The following is a 20,910-nucleotide window of genomic DNA, read 5'->3' on the forward strand; positions in this document are numbered from 1 at the left end:
TATTTACAGAGTGCTTAGTCCAGTGCTCGGGAGAGGACCACGCATGGGTTCTAACCCCGCTCCACCTCTTGCCTGCTCTGTGACCTTGGTCAAGTCACTTCACGTCTCCGGGCCTCAGTTCCCTCATCTGTAAAATGGGGATGGGATGGTGGGCCCCACGTGGGACAGGGATTGTGTTCAACCTGAATATCTCCTATCTACCCCAGTGCTTACAATCAATCAATCAATCAATCGTATTTATTGAGTGCTTACTGTGTGCAGAGCACTGGACTAAGCACTTAGGAAGTACAAGTTGGCAACATATAGAGACGGTCCCTACCCAACAGTGGGTTCACAGTCTAGAAAGTGGGCTCACAGTCTAGAACAGTGCCCGGCACATCGTAAGGGCTTAACAAATGCCATGAGAAGCAGCGTGGCTCAGTGGAGAGAGCATGGGCTTTGGAGTCAGAGGTCATGGGTTCAAATCCCGGCTCCGCCAATTTGGGTAAGTCACTTCACTTTTAGACTGTGAGCCCACTGTTGGGTAGGGACTGTCTCTATATGTTGCCAACTTGTACTTCCCAAGCGCTTAGTACAGTGCTCTGCACACAGTAAGCGCTCAATAAATACGATTGATGAAGTCACTTCACTTCTCTGGGCCTCAGTGACCTCATCTGTAAAATGGGGATGAAGACCGTGAGCCCCCCGTGGGACAACCTGATCACCTTGGAACCTCCCCAGCTCTTAGAACAGTGCTTTGCACCTAGTAAGCGCTTAATAAATACCATTATTATTATTATTATTATTATTATTAAGCCCCCATCAGTTAGCATCGACTGATTGCCCCGGTTCCCCCGCAGTTTCCGCCCTGCAGACGGAGTTGGAGAACCTGTCCCTGCGTCTGTTCTACCTGCAGAACATGGACCAGGACATCCGCGATGACATCTCCGTCATGAGGCGGGTGGCCAAGAAATCCGAGATGGACCAAGTGCGAGCCCAAGTGGAGAAGAAGAAGCAGGTGCGTCCGGAGACGGCCTTGGCCGGAAAAGGCCCCGGTCAGAGCCGACTTTTACCGGAGGGAGGGAATCGAGCGATCGATCGATCGATCGTATTTATTGAGCTCCGACTGTGTGCAGAGCACTACACTGAGCGCTTGGGAGAAGATGAAACAGTGTTGGATTTTCTGTTTTTGTTTTTCATGGTTTTTTAAGCACTTAGTCTGTGTCAGGCACTGTACTAAGCACTTGGGCAAATACAATACAGTTTTTTTTTGTCTTTTTTTTAGTTCATGGTTTTTGTTAAGCACTTACTATGCCTCAGGCACTGTACTAAGCACTTGTGCAAATACAATCCACCAAAGGTTTTTTTGTCTTGTTTTTTTGTTAAGAAGCAGCAGAGAAGCAGCGTGGCTCAGTGGAAAGAGCCCGGGCTTGGGAGTCAGAGGTCATGGGTTCAAATCCCGGCTCCGCCACTTGGCAGCTGGGTGACTTTGGGCAAGTCACTTCACTTGTCTGGGCCTCAGTTCCCTCATCTGTAAAATGGGGATGAAGACTGAGAGCCCCCCGTGGGACAACCTGATCACCTTGTAACCTCCCCAGCGCTTAGAACAGTGCTTTGCACATAGTAAGCGCTTAATAAATGCCATCATTATTATTATTAATGTTTTTTGTTAAGGTCTTACAGTACTGAGCATCTGGGAGAGTACAACAGTTTGTTCCTTTTGGTTTTGGTTTTTTTGTTAATGGTTTTTGTTAAGTGCTTACTATGTGTCAGGCACTGTAATGAGTACTTGGGGAAATACAATACAACATGGTTTTTCATGGTTTTTGTTAAGCGCTTACTATGTACCATGCACTGGACTTAATACAGTGCTCTGCACATAGTAAGCGCTCAATAAATACGATTGATTGATTGATTGATTGGACTAAGCACTGGGGTAGATACAAGCTAATCAGGTTAGACACAGTCTGGGTCCCACGTGGGGCTCACTGTCTTAATCCCCATTTTTACAGATGAGGTAACTGAGGCTCAGAGAAGTTCATTCATTCATTCAATCGTATTTATTGAGCGCTTACGGTGTGCAGAGCACTGTACTAAGCGCTTGGGAAGTCCAAGTTGGCAACATATAGAGACGGTCCCTACCCAGCAACGGGCTCACAGTCTAGAAGGGGGAGACAGAGAACAAAACGAAACATGTGGACGGGTGTCATCAGAAGAAATAGAAATAAAGCTAGATGCACATCATTAACAAAATAAATAGAATAGTAAATATGGACAAGTAGAATAAATAGAGTAATAAATCTGTACAGACATATATACTAGGACGGGGGGAATGGGGAGGAGGAGAGGGAAAAGGGGGCTCAGTCTGGGAAGGCCTCCTGTGAAGTGACTTGCCCACAGTCACACAGCAGACAATCAATCAATCAATCAATTGTATTTATTGAGCGCTTACTATGTGCAGAGCACTGTACTAAGTGCTTGGGAAGTACAAATTGGCAACATATAGAGGCAGTCCCTACCCAACAGTGGGCTCACAGTCTAAAAGGGGGACAAGCGGCAGAGCCAGGATTAGAACCCGGGTCCTTCGGACTCCCGGCCCAGGCTCTTTCCACGAGGCCACACTGCTTCTCACAACTGACTGACCTCTTCTGATCGTGTCCTGTAGGATCTGTACGTGGACCAGCTGACCAGACAGTCCAACCAGTTGGAAGAACAGATCGCCCTGTACGAAGCTCAGTTCATCGCTCAGGCTGAGGACACAAGAGTCATAAGACAGGCGGTGGCGGAGGTAATAATAATAATAAATGGCATTTATTCAGCGCTTACTACGTTCCAGGCACTGTACTAAGCACTGGAGGCCCTATACTAAGCGCTGGAGGCACTATACTAGGTAGGAGGAGACCAAAGTCTTTATTTATAGTCCGTATTCATTCAATTGTATTTACTGATTTAGACGCAGAGCACTGTACTAAGCGCTTGGAAAGTACAAATCGGCAACATATAGAAACGGTCCCTACCCAACAGCGGGCTCACAGTCCATATCTGCCATGTATTTATTTCTATTCAGATCCGTCACCCCCTCTAGACTGTAAGCTCGTTGTGGGCAGGGAATGTGTCTGTTTATTGTAAGAATAATAATAATAATTATGGTGCCAAGCACTGTTCTAAGCACTGGGGTAGATACAAGTTAATCAGGTTGGACACAGCCCTTGTCCCACACTGGGCTCACAGTCTTAATCCCCATTTTACAGATGAGGTCACTGAGGCCCAGAGAATAATAATCATAATAATAATAATGATGGCATTTATTAAGCGCTTACTATGGGCAAAGCACTGTTCTAAGCGCTGGGGAGGTTACAAGGTGATCAGGCTGTCCCACGGTGGGGGGCTCACAGTCTTCATCCCCATTTTACAGATGAGGGAACTGAGAAGTGAAGTGACTTGCCCAAAGTCACACAGCTAACAATTGGCAGAGTTGGGATTTGAACCCAGTTCCTTCTGACCTCCAGGCTCTGTCCACTAGACCACACTGCTTCTCTACTATGCTCTCTGTTGTACCCTCCCAAGCACTTAGTACAGTATGACCGACTGATTGACTGATTTTTAGACTGTGAGCCCATTGCTGGGTAGGGACTGTCTCTATATGTTACCAACTTGTACTTCCCAAGCGCTTAGTACAGTGCTCTGCACACAGTAAGCGCTCAATAAATACGATTGATGATGATGAGGATGATTGATTAGCTTGTATCTACCTCAGCGCTTAGAACAGTGCCTGGCACATAATAAGCGCTCAACAAATGCCATAAAAAACAAGCCACGGTTATCATTATTATTATTATTATTATTATTATTATTATTATTATTATTATTATTCTGCAGGCCAGTTTGGAAATAGAAACGATCAACCTGGAGAAGAAACAGCTTGTGAATCAGTGGTCCAGCAGCCTGGTGGGAATGAAACGCCGAGATGAGGCCTTCACGGCCGTCCGGGAAGCGCTGAGGTAGTGGGAGCTCGTTGTGGGCAGGGAATTCATTCATTCATTCAATCGTATTTATTGAGCGCTTACTGTGTGCAGAGCACTGTACTAAGCGCTTGGGAAGGACAAGTTGGCAACATATAGAGACGGTCCCTACCCAAAAACGGGCTCACGGTCTAGAAGGGGGAGACAGACAACAACACAAAACATGTGGATGGGTGTCAAGTCATCAGGATAAATAGAAGTAAAGCTAAATGCCCATCATTAATAAATTCAATAGAATAGTAAATATGTACAAATAAAATAAATAGAGTAATAAATCTGTACAAACATATATACAGGTGCTGTGGGGAGGGGAAGGAGGTAGGGCGGGAGTGTGTCTGCTCTACTGTTCTATCATCTCCCAAGCGCTCAGTCCAGTGCTCTGCACACAGGAAGCGCTCAATAAATTCCATTGACTGACTGCCAATAGCTTATGATTCTGTCAATCAATCAATCGTATTTATTGAGCGCTTACTGTGTGCAGAGCACTGTACTAAGCGCTTCTGTCCTTTTAGTCTCCCTCATTAGACCGATAGTTTGTTCTGTTATTCTCTATTGTCCTCTCCCAGGCGCTCAGTCCAGTGCTCTGCACACAGTAAGCGCTCAATAAATACCATTCACTGACCAACAATAGGTTATGAGTCTTTCCTTTTAATCTCCCTCGTTAGAGTGATTGTCTAGTCTATTGTCCTCCCCCAAGTGCTCAGTCTAATGCTGTGCACACAGTAAGCACTCAATTAATACCACTGACTGACTGATGATAATAATAATAATAATCATCATCATCAATCGTATTTATTGAGCGCTTACTATGTACAGAGCACTGTACTAAGCGCTTGGGAAGTACAAATTGGCAACACATAGAGACAGTCCCTACCCAACAGTGGGCTCACAGTCTAAAAGGGGGAGACAGAGAACAAAACCAAACATACCAACAAAATAAAATAAATAGGATAGATATGTACAAGTAAAATAAATAAATAGAGTAATAAATATGTACAACCATATATACATATATACAGGTGCTGTGGGGAAGGGAAGGAGGTAAGATGGGGGGATGGAGAGGGGGACGAGGGGGAGAGGAAGGAAGGGGCTCAGTCTGGGAAGGCCTCCTGGAGGAGGTGAGCTCTCAGCAGGAGATCACCTAAAAAATGATGGCATTTATTAAGCGCTTACTATGTGCAAAGCACTGTTCTAAGCGCTGGGGAGGTTACAGGGAGATCAGGTTGTCCCACGGGGGGCTCACAGTCTTAATCCCCATTTTCCAGATGAGGGGACTGAGGCCCAGAGAAGTGAAGTGATGTGCCCGAGGGCAGGCAGGCGGCGGAGCCGGGATCAGAACCCAGCCCCAGGGTCTGTCCGGTGGGTTAGCCCCCTTCGCCAACCCCGGGGTCGAAATTCCCGGGGCCCTGTGAACCCCTCCAGGTTGTCCCGGTGCCAGGCCAAGTCTGCGGACGCCGAAATCGAAGGCTTCAAGAAATCCATCATGAAGGAGGAGGAGAGGAACGAGCTGCTGGCCAGGATCCTGAACCGCTCGGAGACGGACGCGGCCACGAGCCAGAAGTTAATAGCGCAGTGCCTGGCCAAACAGCAGGCCCTGAAGAACGAATTCTCCACCTTCAGCCACATTCTTCACGACACCGAAGGACTCCTCAGCCACACCTACTCGGTACCAACTTCCCGAACCAGATTCTCCGCACTGTGCAGTATCTTGGGTTTTGTTAAGCGCCTGGTGGGAGCCAAGCGATGTGCTAAACGATGGGGTGGCTACGAGGCAATCAGGCCGGACACAGGGCCTGTCGCACGAGGGGCTCACGGTCTAAGGAGGCTGTGATAGGCTCCTCCGTGTAAGTTAAAATAATAATAATGGCATTTATTAAGCGCTTACTATCTGCAAAGTGGTTATCACGTTCGCCTAACGCGCGAAAGGTCCCCGGTTCAAAACCGGGCGGAAACAACTTTTCTTCTAGAATGTGAGCCCACTTTTGGGTAGGGACTATCTCTATATGTTGCCAACTTGTACTTCCCAAGTGCTTAGTACAGTGCTCTGCACACAGGAAGCGCTCAATAAATACGATTGATTGATTGATTGATTATTGAGTGCTTTCTGAGCGCAGGGCACTATGCTAAGCGCTTGGGAGAGGACAATGCAACAATATAACAGACACAGCACCCGCCCACGAGCCCACAGTGTAGAGGGGAGTTTACACTGAGTGCTCGGCGCAGCGCTCAGCACAGCGCGAGCCCCCAGTGAATCCAATTTTTGATTTTCCTCCCGCCTGGTATTCCGGTCCCGAGCCCGATTTGGGGCGCCTCTCTGTCCCCCCCAGGATCGCAGCGCCTGCATGAACGACATCTCGATCCTCCAGCAAAGCATGGAGAAGGAGCTGGGCGCCAAGAAGGAAATGGAGAACGTCATCGTGGAGAAACTGCAGGATCAAATGACGTCCAGCAAGATGGCCAAGTATTTCGCCCAGCTGAATTCCAAACTCCAGAAGAAAAAGACGGATCTGGTCAGTCAGTCGGTCGGATTTATGGAGCGCTTCCTGGGTGCAGAACACTGTACTAAGCGCATGGGAGAGGACAACAATACAACAGACACATTCCCACCCACAACAAGCTTAGTATCCCTTGGGAGCAGGGATACTGTTATATCGCACTCGTCCAGCTTAGTACAGTGCTTTGCCCTCAGCGAGCGCTCAGTAGATACCATTGCTTGACTGTATATATGTTTGTACAGATTTATTACTCTATTTTATTTGTCCATATTTATTCTATTTATTGTATTTTGTTGATATGTTTCGTTTTGTTGGCTGTCTCCCCCTTCTAGACTGTGAGCCCGCTGTTGGGTAGGGACCGTCTCTAGATGTTGCCAACTTGGACTTCCCAAGCGCTTAGTACAGTGCTCTGCACACAGTAAGCGCTCAATAAATACAATTGAATGAATGGAGGGGGAGACAGACATTAATATGAATTTCTGTCTCTCCCAGACTGAGCCCCCTCCTTCCTCTCCCCCCCTCCATCCCCCCCGCCTTACCTCCTTCCCTTCCCCACAGCACCTGTATATCTGTATAGATGTTTGTACATATTTATTATTCTATATATTTATTTATTTTACTTGTACATATTTATTCTATTTATTTTATTTTATTTCATTTTGTTAATGTGTTTTGTTTTGTTCTCTGTCTCCCCCTTCTAGACTATGAGCCCACTGTTGGGTAGGGACCGTCTCTACACGTTGCCAACTTGTACTTCCCAAGCGCTTAGTCCAGTGCTCTGCACACAGTAAGCGCTCAATAAATACGATTGAATGAATGAATGAATGAATAAATTACAGTTGGACTCGGTCCTTGTCCCACCTGAGATTTAATCTCCATTTTACAGATGATGGAAATGAGGCCCAGAGAAGGGAAGGGACTTGCCCGAGGTCACCCAGCAGACACCTGGCAGAGCCGGGATTAGAACCCAGGTCCTTCGGACTCCCAGGCTCAGGCTCTAGCCAGTAGGCCACACTGCTTCCCGTTATCGCGGCGTTGGCCGTGGAGCTGCTTCTCGCGCCTGCCATTCCGAGGGGTCACCAGGGGACCCGGGTTCTAATCACCTCCTCCACCTGCTGGCTGTGTGACCTTGGGGAAGCGACTTGACTTCTCTGGGCCTCAGTTCCCTCCTCTGTAAAACCGGGGATTAACACGGCGAGCTCCACGTGGGACAGGGACTGTGTCCCACCTGATTGGCTGGTATCTTCCCCGGCGCTCAGTCCAGTGGCTGGCACATAGTAAGTGCTTAAAAAATACCACAGTGTACCCCAGCGCTTAGTGCAGTTCCTGGCACGTAGTCAGCATTTAACAAACGCCATTATTATTATTAATACTATTAATTAATACAGCAGCGTGGCTCCACGGGAAGAGCCCGGGCTTTGGAGTCAGAGGTCATGGGTTCGAATCCCGACTCCACCACATGTCTGCTGTGTGACCTTGGGCAAGTCGCTTAACTTCTCTGAGCCTCAGTTCCCTCATCTGTAAAATGGGGATTAAGACTGTGAGCCCCACGTGGGACAACTTAATCACCTTGTATCCCCCCGGCGCTTAGAACAGTGCTCCGCACATAGTAAGCGCTTAACAAATGCCATTATTATTATTATTAGCCCCTTCCTTCCTCTCCCCTTCGTCCCCCTCTCCATCCCCCCCGTCTTACCTCCTTCCCTTCCCCACAGCACCTGTATATATGTATATATGGTTGTACATATTTATTACTCTATTTATATTTATTTTACTTGTACATATCTATCCTATTTATTTTATTTTGTTAGTACGTTTGGTTTTGTTCTCCGTCTCCCCCTTTTAGACTGTGAGCCCACTGTTGGGTAGGGACTGTCTCTAGATGTTGCCAATCTGTACTTCCCAAGCGCTTAGTACAGTGCTCTGCACACAGTAAGCGCTCAATAAATACGATTGATGATGATGATGATGATTACTATTATTAATAATCATCGTCAGGTGACGCACCTGTCCAAAATCGGAGGGGACATCGCCCAGGCCACTCTGGGAACGACCCAGACCCGTGGCCGAGTGGCCACGCTGAAGAAGAGGCTGTCGGAGGTGGAGAAGGACACAAAGAGGGTGAACGAGCTCATCAACAACAGCGAAAACGAAATCTCCAGGAGCAACCTCCTCATCGCGCGCAAGCAAGGCATCATCAACCTGTACAACAAGAAAGTGGAAGCCATCGTCTCCCAGCTTGGGGTAGGTCCCCCCCCCACCCCGGCCTGGCCACCGGGGCTGGGATAAGAGACCCCTCTCCCTCGGGACCCGGGTTCTGATCCCGCCTCCGCCCCCCCGCCCGCTGTGTGACCTTGGGCAAGGCACCGCACCTCTCTGGCCCTCTGTTACCTCATCTAGAGGTACGGTGAGGAGATTATCTCTCATCTCTTCAGCTCATCTCTTCCTCCCTTCAAGGCCCTGCTGAGAGCTCATCTCCTCCAGGAGGCCTTCCCAGACTGAGCCCCTTCCCTCCTCTCCCCCTCGTCCCCCTCTCCATCCCCCCATCTTACCTCCTTCCCTTCCCCACAGCACCTGTAGATATGTATATATGGTTGTACATATTTATTACTCTATTTATTTATTTATTTATTTATTTTACTTGTACATTTCTATCCTATTTATTTTATTTTGTTGGTATGTTTGGTTCTGTTCTCTGTCTCCCGCTTTTAGACTGTGAGCCCACTGTTGGGTAGGGACTGTCTCTTTGTGTTGCCAATTTGTACCTCCCAAGTGCTTAGTACAGTGCTCTGCACATAGTAAGCGCTCAATAAATACGATTGATTGATTGATTGATTGATTGATCTAGAAAATGGAGATTAGGACTGTGAGCCCCTCGCGGGTCAGGGACTGTGTCCGACCTGATGAGCGTGAATCCACCCGGCGCTGGGTGGATTGTACATATTTGTACATATTTGTTACTCTATTTATTTATTTATTTTACTTGTACATATCTATTCTATTTATTTTATTTTGTTAGTATGTTTGGTTTTGTTCCCTGTCTCCCCCTTTTAGACTGTGAGCCCACTGTTGGGTAGGGACTGTCTCTATATAACAATGATAGCATTTATTAAGCACTTACTATATGCAAAGCACTGTTCTAAGCCCTGGGGAGGTTACGAGGTGATGAGGTTGTCCCACGGGGGGGCTCACAGTTTTAACCCCCATTTTACAGATGAGGGAACTGAGGCCCAGAGAAGTTAAGTGACTTGCCCAAAGTCACACAGCTGACAAGTGGCAGAGCCGGGATATATGTTGCCAACTTGTACTTCCCAAGCGCTTAGTACAGTGCTCTGCACACAGTAAGCGCTCAATAAATACGATTGATGATGATGATGATATGTTGCCAACTTGGACTTCCCAAGCTCTTAGTACAGTGCTGTGCACACAGTAAGCGCTCAATAAATACGATTGATGATGATGATGATGATGGGTACAGTGTCTGGCATGTGGTAAGCGCTAAAGTACCACACAAAAATACCCCCAGGGAATGTATGATGCTGGAAAATCCAAGCTCTGGATTGTAGATCGTAGCAGTGATAATAATAATACGAACAGTAATAATTATATTAATAATATCGCCCCTTGTCTGCTCTGTGACCTTGGGCAAGCACTTGACTTCTTTGTCTCTCAATTCCTCTCATCTGTAAATTGGGGATGAAGATTGTGAGCCCCATGTGGGAAGTGGACTGTGTCCGTCCTGATTACCGTGTATCTACCCTACTGCCTGGCACGTAGTAAGCGCTTAACAGATACCGTTAAAAAAACAAGCAAACAAAAAACCAGGGGTTGAATCCCCATTTTGCAGATGAGAGAACTGAAGACCAGAGAAGGGAAGTGACTCATCCAAGGTCACCCAGCGGGCAAGCGGCGGAGCTGGGATTAGAACCCAGGGCCGTTGACTCTCAGGCCTGAGCTCTTTCCACTAGGCCATAGTCCTTCTCCACTGTCCCGTTTCAACCCTCCTACGACCCTCCTCTGCAGAAATTCGAACGTGGTACTAACCGTCTCCCTTCCCTCCTCCCAGGGGGCCCCAAGAAACTGCCCTGTCCCCAAAATAACCATGGGATGGGCAGTTTCAGCTCTCATTTACATATCTATTCTATTCTATTTATTTTATTTTGTTAGTATGTTTGGTTTTGTTCTCCGTCTCCCCCTTTTAGACTGTGAGCCCACTGTTGGGTAGGGACTGTCTCTAGATGTTGCCAATTTGTACTTCCCAAACGCCTAGTACAGTGCTCTGCACATAGTAAGCGCTCAATAAATATGATTGATGATTTAGTTTCTGGTTGTCTGGGTAGGGACTGTCTCTAGATGTTGCCAATTTGTACTTCCCAAGCGCCTAGTACAGTGCTCTGCACATAGTAAGCGCTCAATAAATACGATTGATGATTTAGTTTCTGGTTGTTCACCTCACTGTGGGCAGGGAACCCACCTGCCAACTCTGTTGTACTTAACTCTCCCAAGCGCTTAGTTGAGCGCTCTGCACACAGTAAGTACTCCAAAACCACCACGTTGTGGGTGGGAAACGTGTTTGCCAACTCTGTTGTACTGTCCTTTCCCCAATATTTATTACTCTATTTATTTATCTTGTACATATCTATTCTATTTATTTTATTTTGATTAATATATTTGGTTTTGTTCTCTGTCTCCCCCTTCTAGACTGTGAGCCCACTGTTGGGTAGGGACTGTCTCTATATGTTGCCAACTTGTACTTCCCAAGCACTTAGTACAGCGCTCTGCACCCAGCAAGCGCTCAGTAAATACCTCTAGGCTGTCAGCTCGTCGTGGCCAGGGAGCGTGTCTACCCTCTCTGTTCATTCATTCATTCGATCGTATTTATTGAGCGCTTACTGTGTGCAGAGCACTGTACTAAGCGCTTGGGAAGTCCAAGTTGGCACCATTTAGGGGAAGCAGCGTGGCTCAGTGGAAAGAGCCCGGGCTTTGGAGTCAGAGGTCATGGGTTCACATCCCGCCCCCGCCACTTAGCTGTGTGACTTTGGGCAGGTCACTTAACTTCTCTGTGCCTCAGTTCCTTCATCTGTAAAATGGGGATTAAGACTGTGAGCCCCACGTGGGACACCCCGATCACCTTGTAAACTCTCCAGCGCTTAGAACAGTGCTTTGCACGTAGTAAGCGCTTAATAAACGCCATTATTATTATATAGAGATGGTCCCTACCCAACAGCGGGCTCACAGTGTTGCATTGTCCTCTCCTCAAGCGCTTAGTCCAGTGCTTTGCACACAGTAAAGTGCTCAATAAATATGATTGCTAGATCGAACCCAAGTGCTTAATACAGTGCTGTGCACATAGTGAGCTCTCAGTAAATGCCAGTTGGGTAGGGACTGTCTCTATATGTTGCCAACTTGTACTTCCCAAGCGCTTGCACACGGTAAGTGCTCAATAAATACGATTGATTGATTGATTGATTGACTGATTAGCATCTCGGCCTCTTCCTTCTCAGGGGGAGGAGCTGGGGCCCCTGGAAATCGAGATCAAAAGGCAGACGAAACAAATGGAAGAGTACAGCTCCGAGGTCCTGGCCCTGCAGATGTCCTGGCTCCAGCTGCAGGATGAACTGGTCAAATTGACCCAGGAGCGGGAGGATCAGCTGGGCAGCGTGGACCTGTTCAAGAAACAGATCACCATCCTGGAGCAAAAGAAACTGCGCACAGAGAGTAAGTGGGCCCAGACAGGCCCTCCCGACCGATCCATGGCCGAGGCTCTCCTCTCTGGTGGCGGCCCTGCCCAGAGCCCACAGTGCACCGCTCCGCCGTTGGCTCGGCTCAGCGCCCTGCTGCCTCAGTCAGTCAACCAGTGCTATTTCTTGAGCACCTGCTGTGTGCAGAGCACTGGACTAAACGCTCCGCAACATTGCCAAGATCCGCCCTTTCCTCTCCATCCAAACCGCTACCCTGCTCGTTCAAGCTCTCATCCTATCCCGTCTGGACTACTGCATCAGCCTTCTCTCTGGTCTCCCGTCCTCGTGTCTCTCCCCACTTCAATCCATACTTCATGCTGCCGTCCAGATTGTCTTTGTCCAGAAACGCTCTGGGCATGTTACTCCCCTCCTCAAAAATCTCCAGTGGCTACCAATCAATCTGCGCATCAGGCAGAAACTCCTCACCCTGGGCTTCAAGGCTGTCCATCACGTCGCCCCTTCTTACCTCACCTCCCTTCTCTCCTTCTCCAGCCCACCCCGCACCCTCCGCTCCTCTGCCGCTAATCTCCTCCCCGTACCTCGTTCTCGCCTGTCCCGCCATCGACCCCCGGCCCACGTCATCCCCCGGGCCTGGGCTGCCCTCCCTCTGCCCATCCGCCAAGCTAGCTCTCTTCCTCCCTTCAAGGCCCTACTGAGAGCTCACCTCCTCCAGGAGACCTTCCCAGACTGAGCCCCTTCCTTCCTCTCCCCCTCGTCCCCCCCTCCATCCCCCCATCTTACCTCCTTCCCTTCCCCACAGCACCTGTATATATGTATGTATGTTTGTACATATTTATTACTCTATTTATTTATCTTACTTGTACATATCTATTCAATTTATTTTATTTTGATTAATACGTTTGGTTTTGTTCTCTGTCTCCCCCTTCTAGACTGTGAGCCCACTGTTGGGTAGGGACCGTCTCTATATGTTGCCAACTTGGACTTCCCAAGTGCTTAGTACAGTGCTCTGCACACAGTAAGCGCTCAATAAATACGATTGGTTGATTGATTGATTGCCCCCAAGGAGCTGACGGCCTTCAGCGTCAGCCCCCCACGTCCACCATCCCCCAAGGATTCACTTCCCCTCCCCTCCCGCTCCCCGCCGCCGCCTCTCTCTCTCCCTTAGAAAAGATCGACCAGGAGAAGGCCGAGCGGAAAGATATAGAGCATCACATGAGGTCCCTAGGCACCGCCATGAAGAAGCTGAACCTGCTCATCTGCCAGAACAGCAGCAGCTCAGAGGAGCTCCAGCAGGGCAACACCATAACGGAGAATGAGTTTGTGCGATCGCTCAAGGTCCGGTGCCCACCTCCCGCCACGCCCCCGTGCCCTCGGAGGGGTGGGAACGCTTCCCCCGGGTCACGATCCTCTGTCCTCTGGAGCAGCGGGGCTTAGCGGATAAGAACCCAGGCCCGGGAGTCAAAAGGACGTGGGTTCCCATCCCGGCTCTGCCACAAGTCTGCCTGGTGACCTCGGGCAAGTCACTTCACTTCTCTGGGCCTCGGTTCCCTCATCTGGAAAAGGGGGATAAGAGTTTGAGCCCCGTATGGGACAGGGACCGTGTCCGATCTGATTAGCTTGGATCCACCCTGCACCTAGATCAGTGCTAGGCACACAGTAAGTGCTTAACAAATGCCATCATTATTATTTCGGAGAGGCCGACGACATGGATTGACTCCATCCTTGGTGCAGAGCACGGCTGGAATTGCCTGCAGAGACTCTCCCAAGCATTCCTGACAGTGCTCTGCACACAGTAAGCGCTCAATAAATATCATCGATTGATTATTGATGTCCATATCCGTACTTTATTTTTATTAACGTCTGTCTTCCCCTCTAGACTGTAAGCTCCCTGTGGGCAGGGAACACGTAGATCAACTCCGTTCTACTGCCCTCTCCAAGCACTCGGTACAGTGTTATGCACACAGTAAGCGCTCAATAAATACAACTAGTTGATTGAGGGGCCTTCCCCAGGGGCAGTTTGTCCCCCAAAATACAATTTTCAAGGGATGGTAACCCCCTGGGGAGAGGGCAGACTCCGTGTTCTTTTTAATCAATCAATCAATCAATCAATCAATCATATTCACTGAGCACTTACTGTGTGCAGAGCACTGTACTAAGTGCATGGGAAGTACAAGTTGGCAACATATAGAGACAGTCCCTACCCAACAGTGGGCTCACAGTCTAAAAGGGGGAGACAGAGAACAAAACCAAACATACTAACAAAACAAAATAAATGGAATAGATACGAACAAGTAAAATAAATAGAGTAATAACACTGGACGAAGCACTTGAGAGTCCAATAGAAGAATCTAACAAAACACGTTCCCTGCCCACGACAAACTTACATGGCAATCAATCGTATTTATTGAGCGCTTACTGTGTGCAGAGCACTGGACGGAGCGCTTGGGAGAGTCCAATAGACGAATCTAACAAAACACATTCCCCGCCCACGACAAGCTTACACGGTTTTTTGCTCAGCGCCTTCTATGCGCCAGGCACTGTCCCAAGTTGGCCCTCTTAGAGTAACAGCCCGTTCGGTTTCTCTCCTCCAGGTTTCTGAGAGAGAAGCGCTTGAAATGCAAGAGAAGCTGAGCCAACTTCAAGACGAAAAGGAGCAGCTGCTCAATAACCTCGTGGAAGTCGAGTGAGGTTCAGGTTTTGTGTTTCATCCTCGCCGTTCCCCTATAGAAACTGTCCTCAGCTCCATCCTGAATGTCCACGCTGCTCCCCTTTTGGCCTTTCTGAGCTGTCCTTAAGCCTCCCCTCCCTCCCAATAATAATAATAAATAATGGTATTTGTTAAGCGCTTACTATATATTACGAAAGAGCCCGGGCTTGGGGGTCAGAGGTCGTACGTTCTAATCCCGCCTCTGCCGCTTGTCAGCTGTGTGACTTTGAACAAGTCACTTACCTTCTCTGGGCTCCAGTTCCCTCATCTGTCAAAAGGGGATGAAGACTGTGAGCCCCACGTCGGACAACCTGATGACCTTGGATCTACCCCAGTGTTTAGAGCAGTGCTTGGCACATAGTAAGCGTTTAACAAATACCGTCATTGTTATTCATTATTGTTACAAAGCGCTGGGGTAGAAACAAGACAATCAGGTCCCTATGGAGCTCACGGGCTAAGTAGGAGGGAGAATAGGGATTGAATAATGATGATAATGATGGTGCCTGTCATATGCTTATTATCATTATTATATTTTTAGTCTCACATGGGGCTCACAGGCTAAGTAGGAGAGAGTACAGGTATTAATAATAATAATAATAATGGCATTTATTAAGCGCTTACTATGTGCCAAGCACTGTTCCAAGCACTGGGGAGGTTACAAGGTGATCAGGCTGTCCCACGGGGAGGCTCACAGTCTTAGTCCCCATTCTACAGATGAGGTAACCGAGGCCCAGAGAAGTGAAGTGACTTGCCCAAAGTCACACAGCTGACAATTGGCAGAACGGGGATTTGAACCCATGACCTCTGACTCCAGAGCCCGGGCTCTTTCCACCGAGCCACGCTGCTTCTCAATGATAATAATAATGATGGTGCTCATCAAGTGCTTATTGTTATTATTATATCGGTTAAAGTGCTTACTATGTGTTTCACACTATACTAAGCGCAGGGGGCGGATACAAGTAGGAGGGAGAACGGGGAAGCAGCGTGGCCTTCTGCATAAAGTCCGGGCCTGGGAGTGAGAAGGACCTTTCATTCATTTAATCGTATTTATTGAGCGCTTACTGTGTGCAGAGCACTGTACTAAGCGCTTGGGAAGTACAAGTTGGCAACACATAGAGACGGTCCCTACCCAACAGCGGGCTCACAGTCTAGAAGACTAATCCCAGCTCCGCCCGATGTCTGTTGTGGGACCTTGGCCAAGTCACTTCACTTCTCTGTCCCTCAGGTCCCTCGTCTGTAAAATCAATCAATCGTATTTATTGAGCGCTTACTGTGTGCAGAGCACTGTACTAAGCGGGGATTAAGTGTGTGAGCCCCACTTGGGACAGGGACTGTGGGCAACCTGATTAGTTGGTATCTACCCCAGTGCTTCGAACAGTCCCTGGCACAAGCATTTCACAAATACCGTAAACGAGTCAGGTCGACGCAGAAGGGAATGGGAGAAGTGGAAAGGAGGGCTTAGTCGGGGAAGGCCTCTTGGAGGAGGTGCGTCTTCGATAAGGCTTGGAAGGGGGAGAGAGTAATTGTCCATCGGATCTGAAGAGGGAGGGCGTTTCTAGGCAAGAGGGAGGACGGGGGCGAGGGATCGGTGGTGTGATGGAAGAGGTCGAGGTGTGCAATGAGTAGGTTGGAATTAGAAGAGCGCAGTGTGAGGGCTGGGTTGGAGGAGGACAGCAGCGAGGTGAGGTAGGAGGGGGCGAGCTGGGAGCCACGGAGCAAGCAGGCAGCTGAAAGAAACCTTTCCAATTCCCACCTCTGCCCCCCTATGCCTTCCCCCTTCCCTCCCCTCCACCCCTGCCCCCTCCTCTACCCCATCCCTTTCCCTCCAAGACAACAGATTATGCTGTGGGAGAAGAAAATCCAGCTGGCAAAGGAGATGCGGGCAGTGGTGGATTCGGACACAGGCCAAGGAGAGATCCGGGGCATGAAGGCTGAGATCCATCGGATGCAGGTTATTATTATTATTATTATTATTATATTTGTTAATTGCTTAGTAATTGTAGATCTGGCAAGTTATTACTATGTGGCAAGCTCGGTTCTAACCCGTGAAGGCTGAGATCCGTCAGTTGCAGGTAATCATTATTATTGATGATGATGATGGCATTTATTAGCACTTACTATGTGCAAAGCACTGTTCTAAGCGCTGGGGGGATACAAAGTGATGAGGTTGTCCCACGTGGGGCTCCCAGTCTTCATCCCCATTTTACAGATGACGGAACTGAGGCCCAGAGAAGTGAAGTGACTTGCCCAGAGTCACCCAGCTGACAAGTGGCGGAGCCGGGATTTGGACCCATGACCTCTGACTCCAAAGCCCGGGCTCTTTCCCACTGAGCCACGCTGCTTCTCTATTATTATTATTGTTGCTATTATTATTTAAGTACTTACTATATGGCAAGCTCGATTCCAACCCATGAAGGCTGAGATCCGTCAGTTGCAGGTAATCATTATTACTACTATTATTAAGTGCTTAATAATTGTGGTATTTGTTATGGTATTTACTGAGCGCTTACTATGTGCAGAGCACCAGACTAAATGCGTGGGAGAGCGTGCTACAGCAGAGTGAGAAGCAGCGTGACTTAGCCGATACAGCACGAGCCTGAGAGTCAGAAGGATCTGGGTTCTAATCCCAACTCCTCCACATGTCTGCTGTGTGACCTTGGGCAAGTCACTTCACTTCTCTGGGCCTCAGCCCCCTCATTTGCAAAATGGGGATTAAGAGCGTGAGCCCACAGCACCTGTATATACGTATATATGTTTGTACATATTTATTACTCTATTTATTTATTTATTTTACTTGTACATATCTATTCTATTTATTTTGTTAGTATGGTTTTGTTCTCTGTCTCCCCCTTTTAGACTGGGAGCCCACTGTTGGGTAGGGACTGTCTCTAGATGTTCCCAAGCGCTTAGTACAGTGCTCTGCACACAGTAAGCGCTCAATAAATACGACTGATTGATTGATTGATTGACAGGGACTGCGTGTGACCTGATTAGCTTGTATCTTACCCTAGCACTTAGAACAGTGCTTGGCACATAGTAAGCACTTAACAAGTACCGTAATTATTAACTCATTCCTCGTTAGTATAGTGGTGAGTATCCCCACCGGTCACGCGGGAGACCGGGGTTCGATTCTCCGACGGGGAGAGGCAATTCTCTTAGGAGGCCTTCTCAGCCTGAGCCCCCTACTTCCTCTCCTCATTCTTCCCCTCCCCACAGCACCTGTATATATGTTTGGATATATTTATTACTCTATTTATTTTATTTGTACATATTTATTCTGTTTATTTTATCTTGTTAATATGTTTTGTTTCGTTGTCTGTCTCCCCCTTCTAGACTGTGAGCCCGCTGTTGGGTAGGGACTGTCTCTATATGTTGCCAACTTGGACTTCCCAAGCGCTTAGTACAGTGCTCTGCACACAGTAAGCGCTCAATAAATATGACTGATTGATTGATTGACAGGGACTGCGTGTGACCTGATTAGCTTGTATCTTACCCTAGCACTTAGAACAGTGCTTGGCACATAGTAAGCACTTAACAAGTACCATAATTATTAACTCATTCCTCATTAGTATAGTGGTGAGTATCCCCGCCTGTCACACGGGAGACAGGGGTTCGATTCTCCGACGGGGAGAGGCAATTCTCTTAGGAGGCCTTCCCAGACTGAGCCCCCTACTTCCTCTCCCCCTTCTTCCCCTCCCCACAGCACCTGTATATATGTATATATGTTTGGACATATTTATTACTCTATTTATTTTATTTGTACATATTTATTCCATTTATTTTATTTTGTTAATATGTTTTGTTGTCTGTCTCCCCCTTCTAGACTGTGAGCCCGCTGTTGGGTAGGGACCGTCTCTAGATGTTGCCAACTTGGACTTCCCAAGCACTTAGTACGGTGCTCTGCACACGGTAAGCGCTCAATAAATACGATTGAATGAATACCATTAATTCATTCAGTCGTATTCACTGAGCGCTTACCGTGTGCAGAGCCCTTTACTAAGAGGTTGGGAGAGGACGATAGAGCAATATACGTTCTCCTCGTGTGGCCCTGAAGCTGGTTCAGCCCAGGACCGTGGTGGTCCTGGCGAGCCCGACCGCGACCCGTCCCTTCCCCAGGTGCGGCACGCCCAGCTGATGAAGCAGCAGGAGAAAATGATCCGAGACATGGAAGTGGCCGTCGCACGCAGAGAAACCATCTTGATCCGGGCCGAAGGTCAGAAGAAAGTCGACAGGAAGCAACTCACGCGGAGCGACTTCCACCACAAACAGCTGGAGCTGAGGAGGAAAATCAAGGAGACGCAGCAGGTGGGAAGCAGTGTGGCCTAGTGGGTAAAGCCGAGGCGTCAAAGGACCTGGGTTCTCATCTCAGCTCCGCCGCTTGTCTGCTGTGAGACCTCGGACAAGTCACTTCACTTAATAATAATAACAATAATGATGGTATTTGTTAAGCGCTTACTATGTGCAAAGCACTGTTCTAAGCACTGGGGAGGTTACAAGGTGATCAGGTTGTCCCACAAGGGGCTCACAGTTTTAATCCCCATTTTACAGATGAGGGAACTGAGGCACAGTGAAGTGACTTGCCCAAAGTCACACAGCTGACAGGATTTGAACCCATGACCTCTGACTAAGCCCGGACTCTTTCCACTGAGCCACGAATAATTATGGTGTTTGTTAAGCACTTACTATGTGCCAAGCACTGGTCTAAGTGCTGGGGGAGATACAAGGTAGTCACGTGGTCCCACGTGGGGCTCACGGTCTTCATCCCCATTTTCCAGATGAGGTCACTGAGGCCCAGAGAAGTAAAGTGACTTGCCCCAGGTCACACAGCGGACGAGTGGCGGAGCTGGGATTAGAACCCATGACCTCTGACTCCCAAGCCCGGGTTCTTTCCACTGAGCCACGCCGCTTCTCTCTCCTCGGTGTCCTCATCTCTAAAATGGAGATTGACCGCCTATTGTCCCTCCCACACACGTCTGCTTGGGCAAGTTACTTAACTTTTCTAAGCCTCAGTGACCTCATCTGTAAAATGGGGATGAAGACTGTGGGCCCCACGTGGGACAACCTGATCACCTTGTAACCTCCCCAGCGCTTAGAACTGTTCCCAATCGCTTAGTACAGTGCTCTGCACACAGTAAGCGCCCAATAAATAGGATTGAATGAATGAATGGATGAACAGTGCTTTGCGCATAGTAAGTGCTTAACAAATGCCATCATTATTATTATTATTATTATTATTATTGTGAGCCCCATGTGGGCAGGGACTGCGTCCGATCTAATGATCTGGCGTCCAACCTAGCACTTAGTACAGCGCTGGACACATAGTAAGCGCTTAATAATAGCATAGGGACTGTCTCTATATGTTGCCAATTTGTACTTCCCAAGCGCTTAGTACAGTGCTCTGCACATAGTAAGCGCTCAATAAATACGATTGATTGATTGATCAAAAAAAAAAGGAGGGGGATCTGGAGGAATTGGTTGCTGAATGCCTCTGTGGCCACAAGAGGGCAGCAAACCCCGCCCGAGCCAGCCTCCCTGTTAATCATTCATTCATTCATTCATTCATTCATTCATTCATTCATTCAATCGTATTTATTGAGCGCTTACTGTGTGCAGAGCACTGTACTAAGCGCTTGGGAGGTCCAAGTTGGCAACATATAGAGAGACGGTCCCTACCCAACAGCGGGCTCACAGTCTAGAAGGGGGAGACAGACAACAAAACATATTAACAAAATAGAATAAATAGAATAAATATGTACAAGTAAAATAAATAGAGTAATAAATATGTACAGGCATATATACATATATACAGGTGCTGTGGGCAGGGGAAGGAGGTAAGGCGGGGGAGGAGGGGGAGAGGAAGGAGGGAATGTGTCAGTTTATTGTTGTATCGTCCTTTCCCAAGCACTTAATACACACTTAATACACACTTAATACACTTAATGCACACAGAAAGCGCTCCATAAATAGGACTGACTGGATGGCAGAGCACATGGAGGTAGGGTAAT

General features: G+C 48.1%; 1 protein-coding gene across 1 annotated transcript in view; it reads left to right on the plus strand.

Moving 5' to 3' along the window:
- Positions 1–20,910, plus strand: part of CCDC40 (coiled-coil domain containing 40) — a 33,520-nt gene that overhangs the window by 9,687 nt on the left and 2,923 nt on the right. Inside the window, exons 8-18 of the mRNA XM_038742127.1 lie at positions 840–997; positions 2,645–2,767; positions 3,859–3,980; positions 5,424–5,667; positions 6,329–6,511; positions 8,495–8,740; positions 12,001–12,214; positions 13,364–13,533; positions 14,790–14,881; positions 16,736–16,856; positions 19,022–19,210. Of these exons, the coding sequence (XP_038598055.1) occupies positions 840–997; positions 2,645–2,767; positions 3,859–3,980; positions 5,424–5,667; positions 6,329–6,511; positions 8,495–8,740; positions 12,001–12,214; positions 13,364–13,533; positions 14,790–14,881; positions 16,736–16,856; positions 19,022–19,210 (1,862 nt within the window). The remainder of the gene's footprint in view (positions 1–839; positions 998–2,644; positions 2,768–3,858; positions 3,981–5,423; positions 5,668–6,328; positions 6,512–8,494; positions 8,741–12,000; positions 12,215–13,363; positions 13,534–14,789; positions 14,882–16,735; positions 16,857–19,021; positions 19,211–20,910) is intronic.

Source organism: Tachyglossus aculeatus, unplaced genomic scaffold (assembly GCF_015852505.1).
Source record: "Tachyglossus aculeatus isolate mTacAcu1 unplaced genomic scaffold, mTacAcu1.pri SUPER_34, whole genome shotgun sequence".
NCBI classification, from domain to species: domain Eukaryota; kingdom Metazoa; phylum Chordata; class Mammalia; order Monotremata; family Tachyglossidae; genus Tachyglossus; species Tachyglossus aculeatus.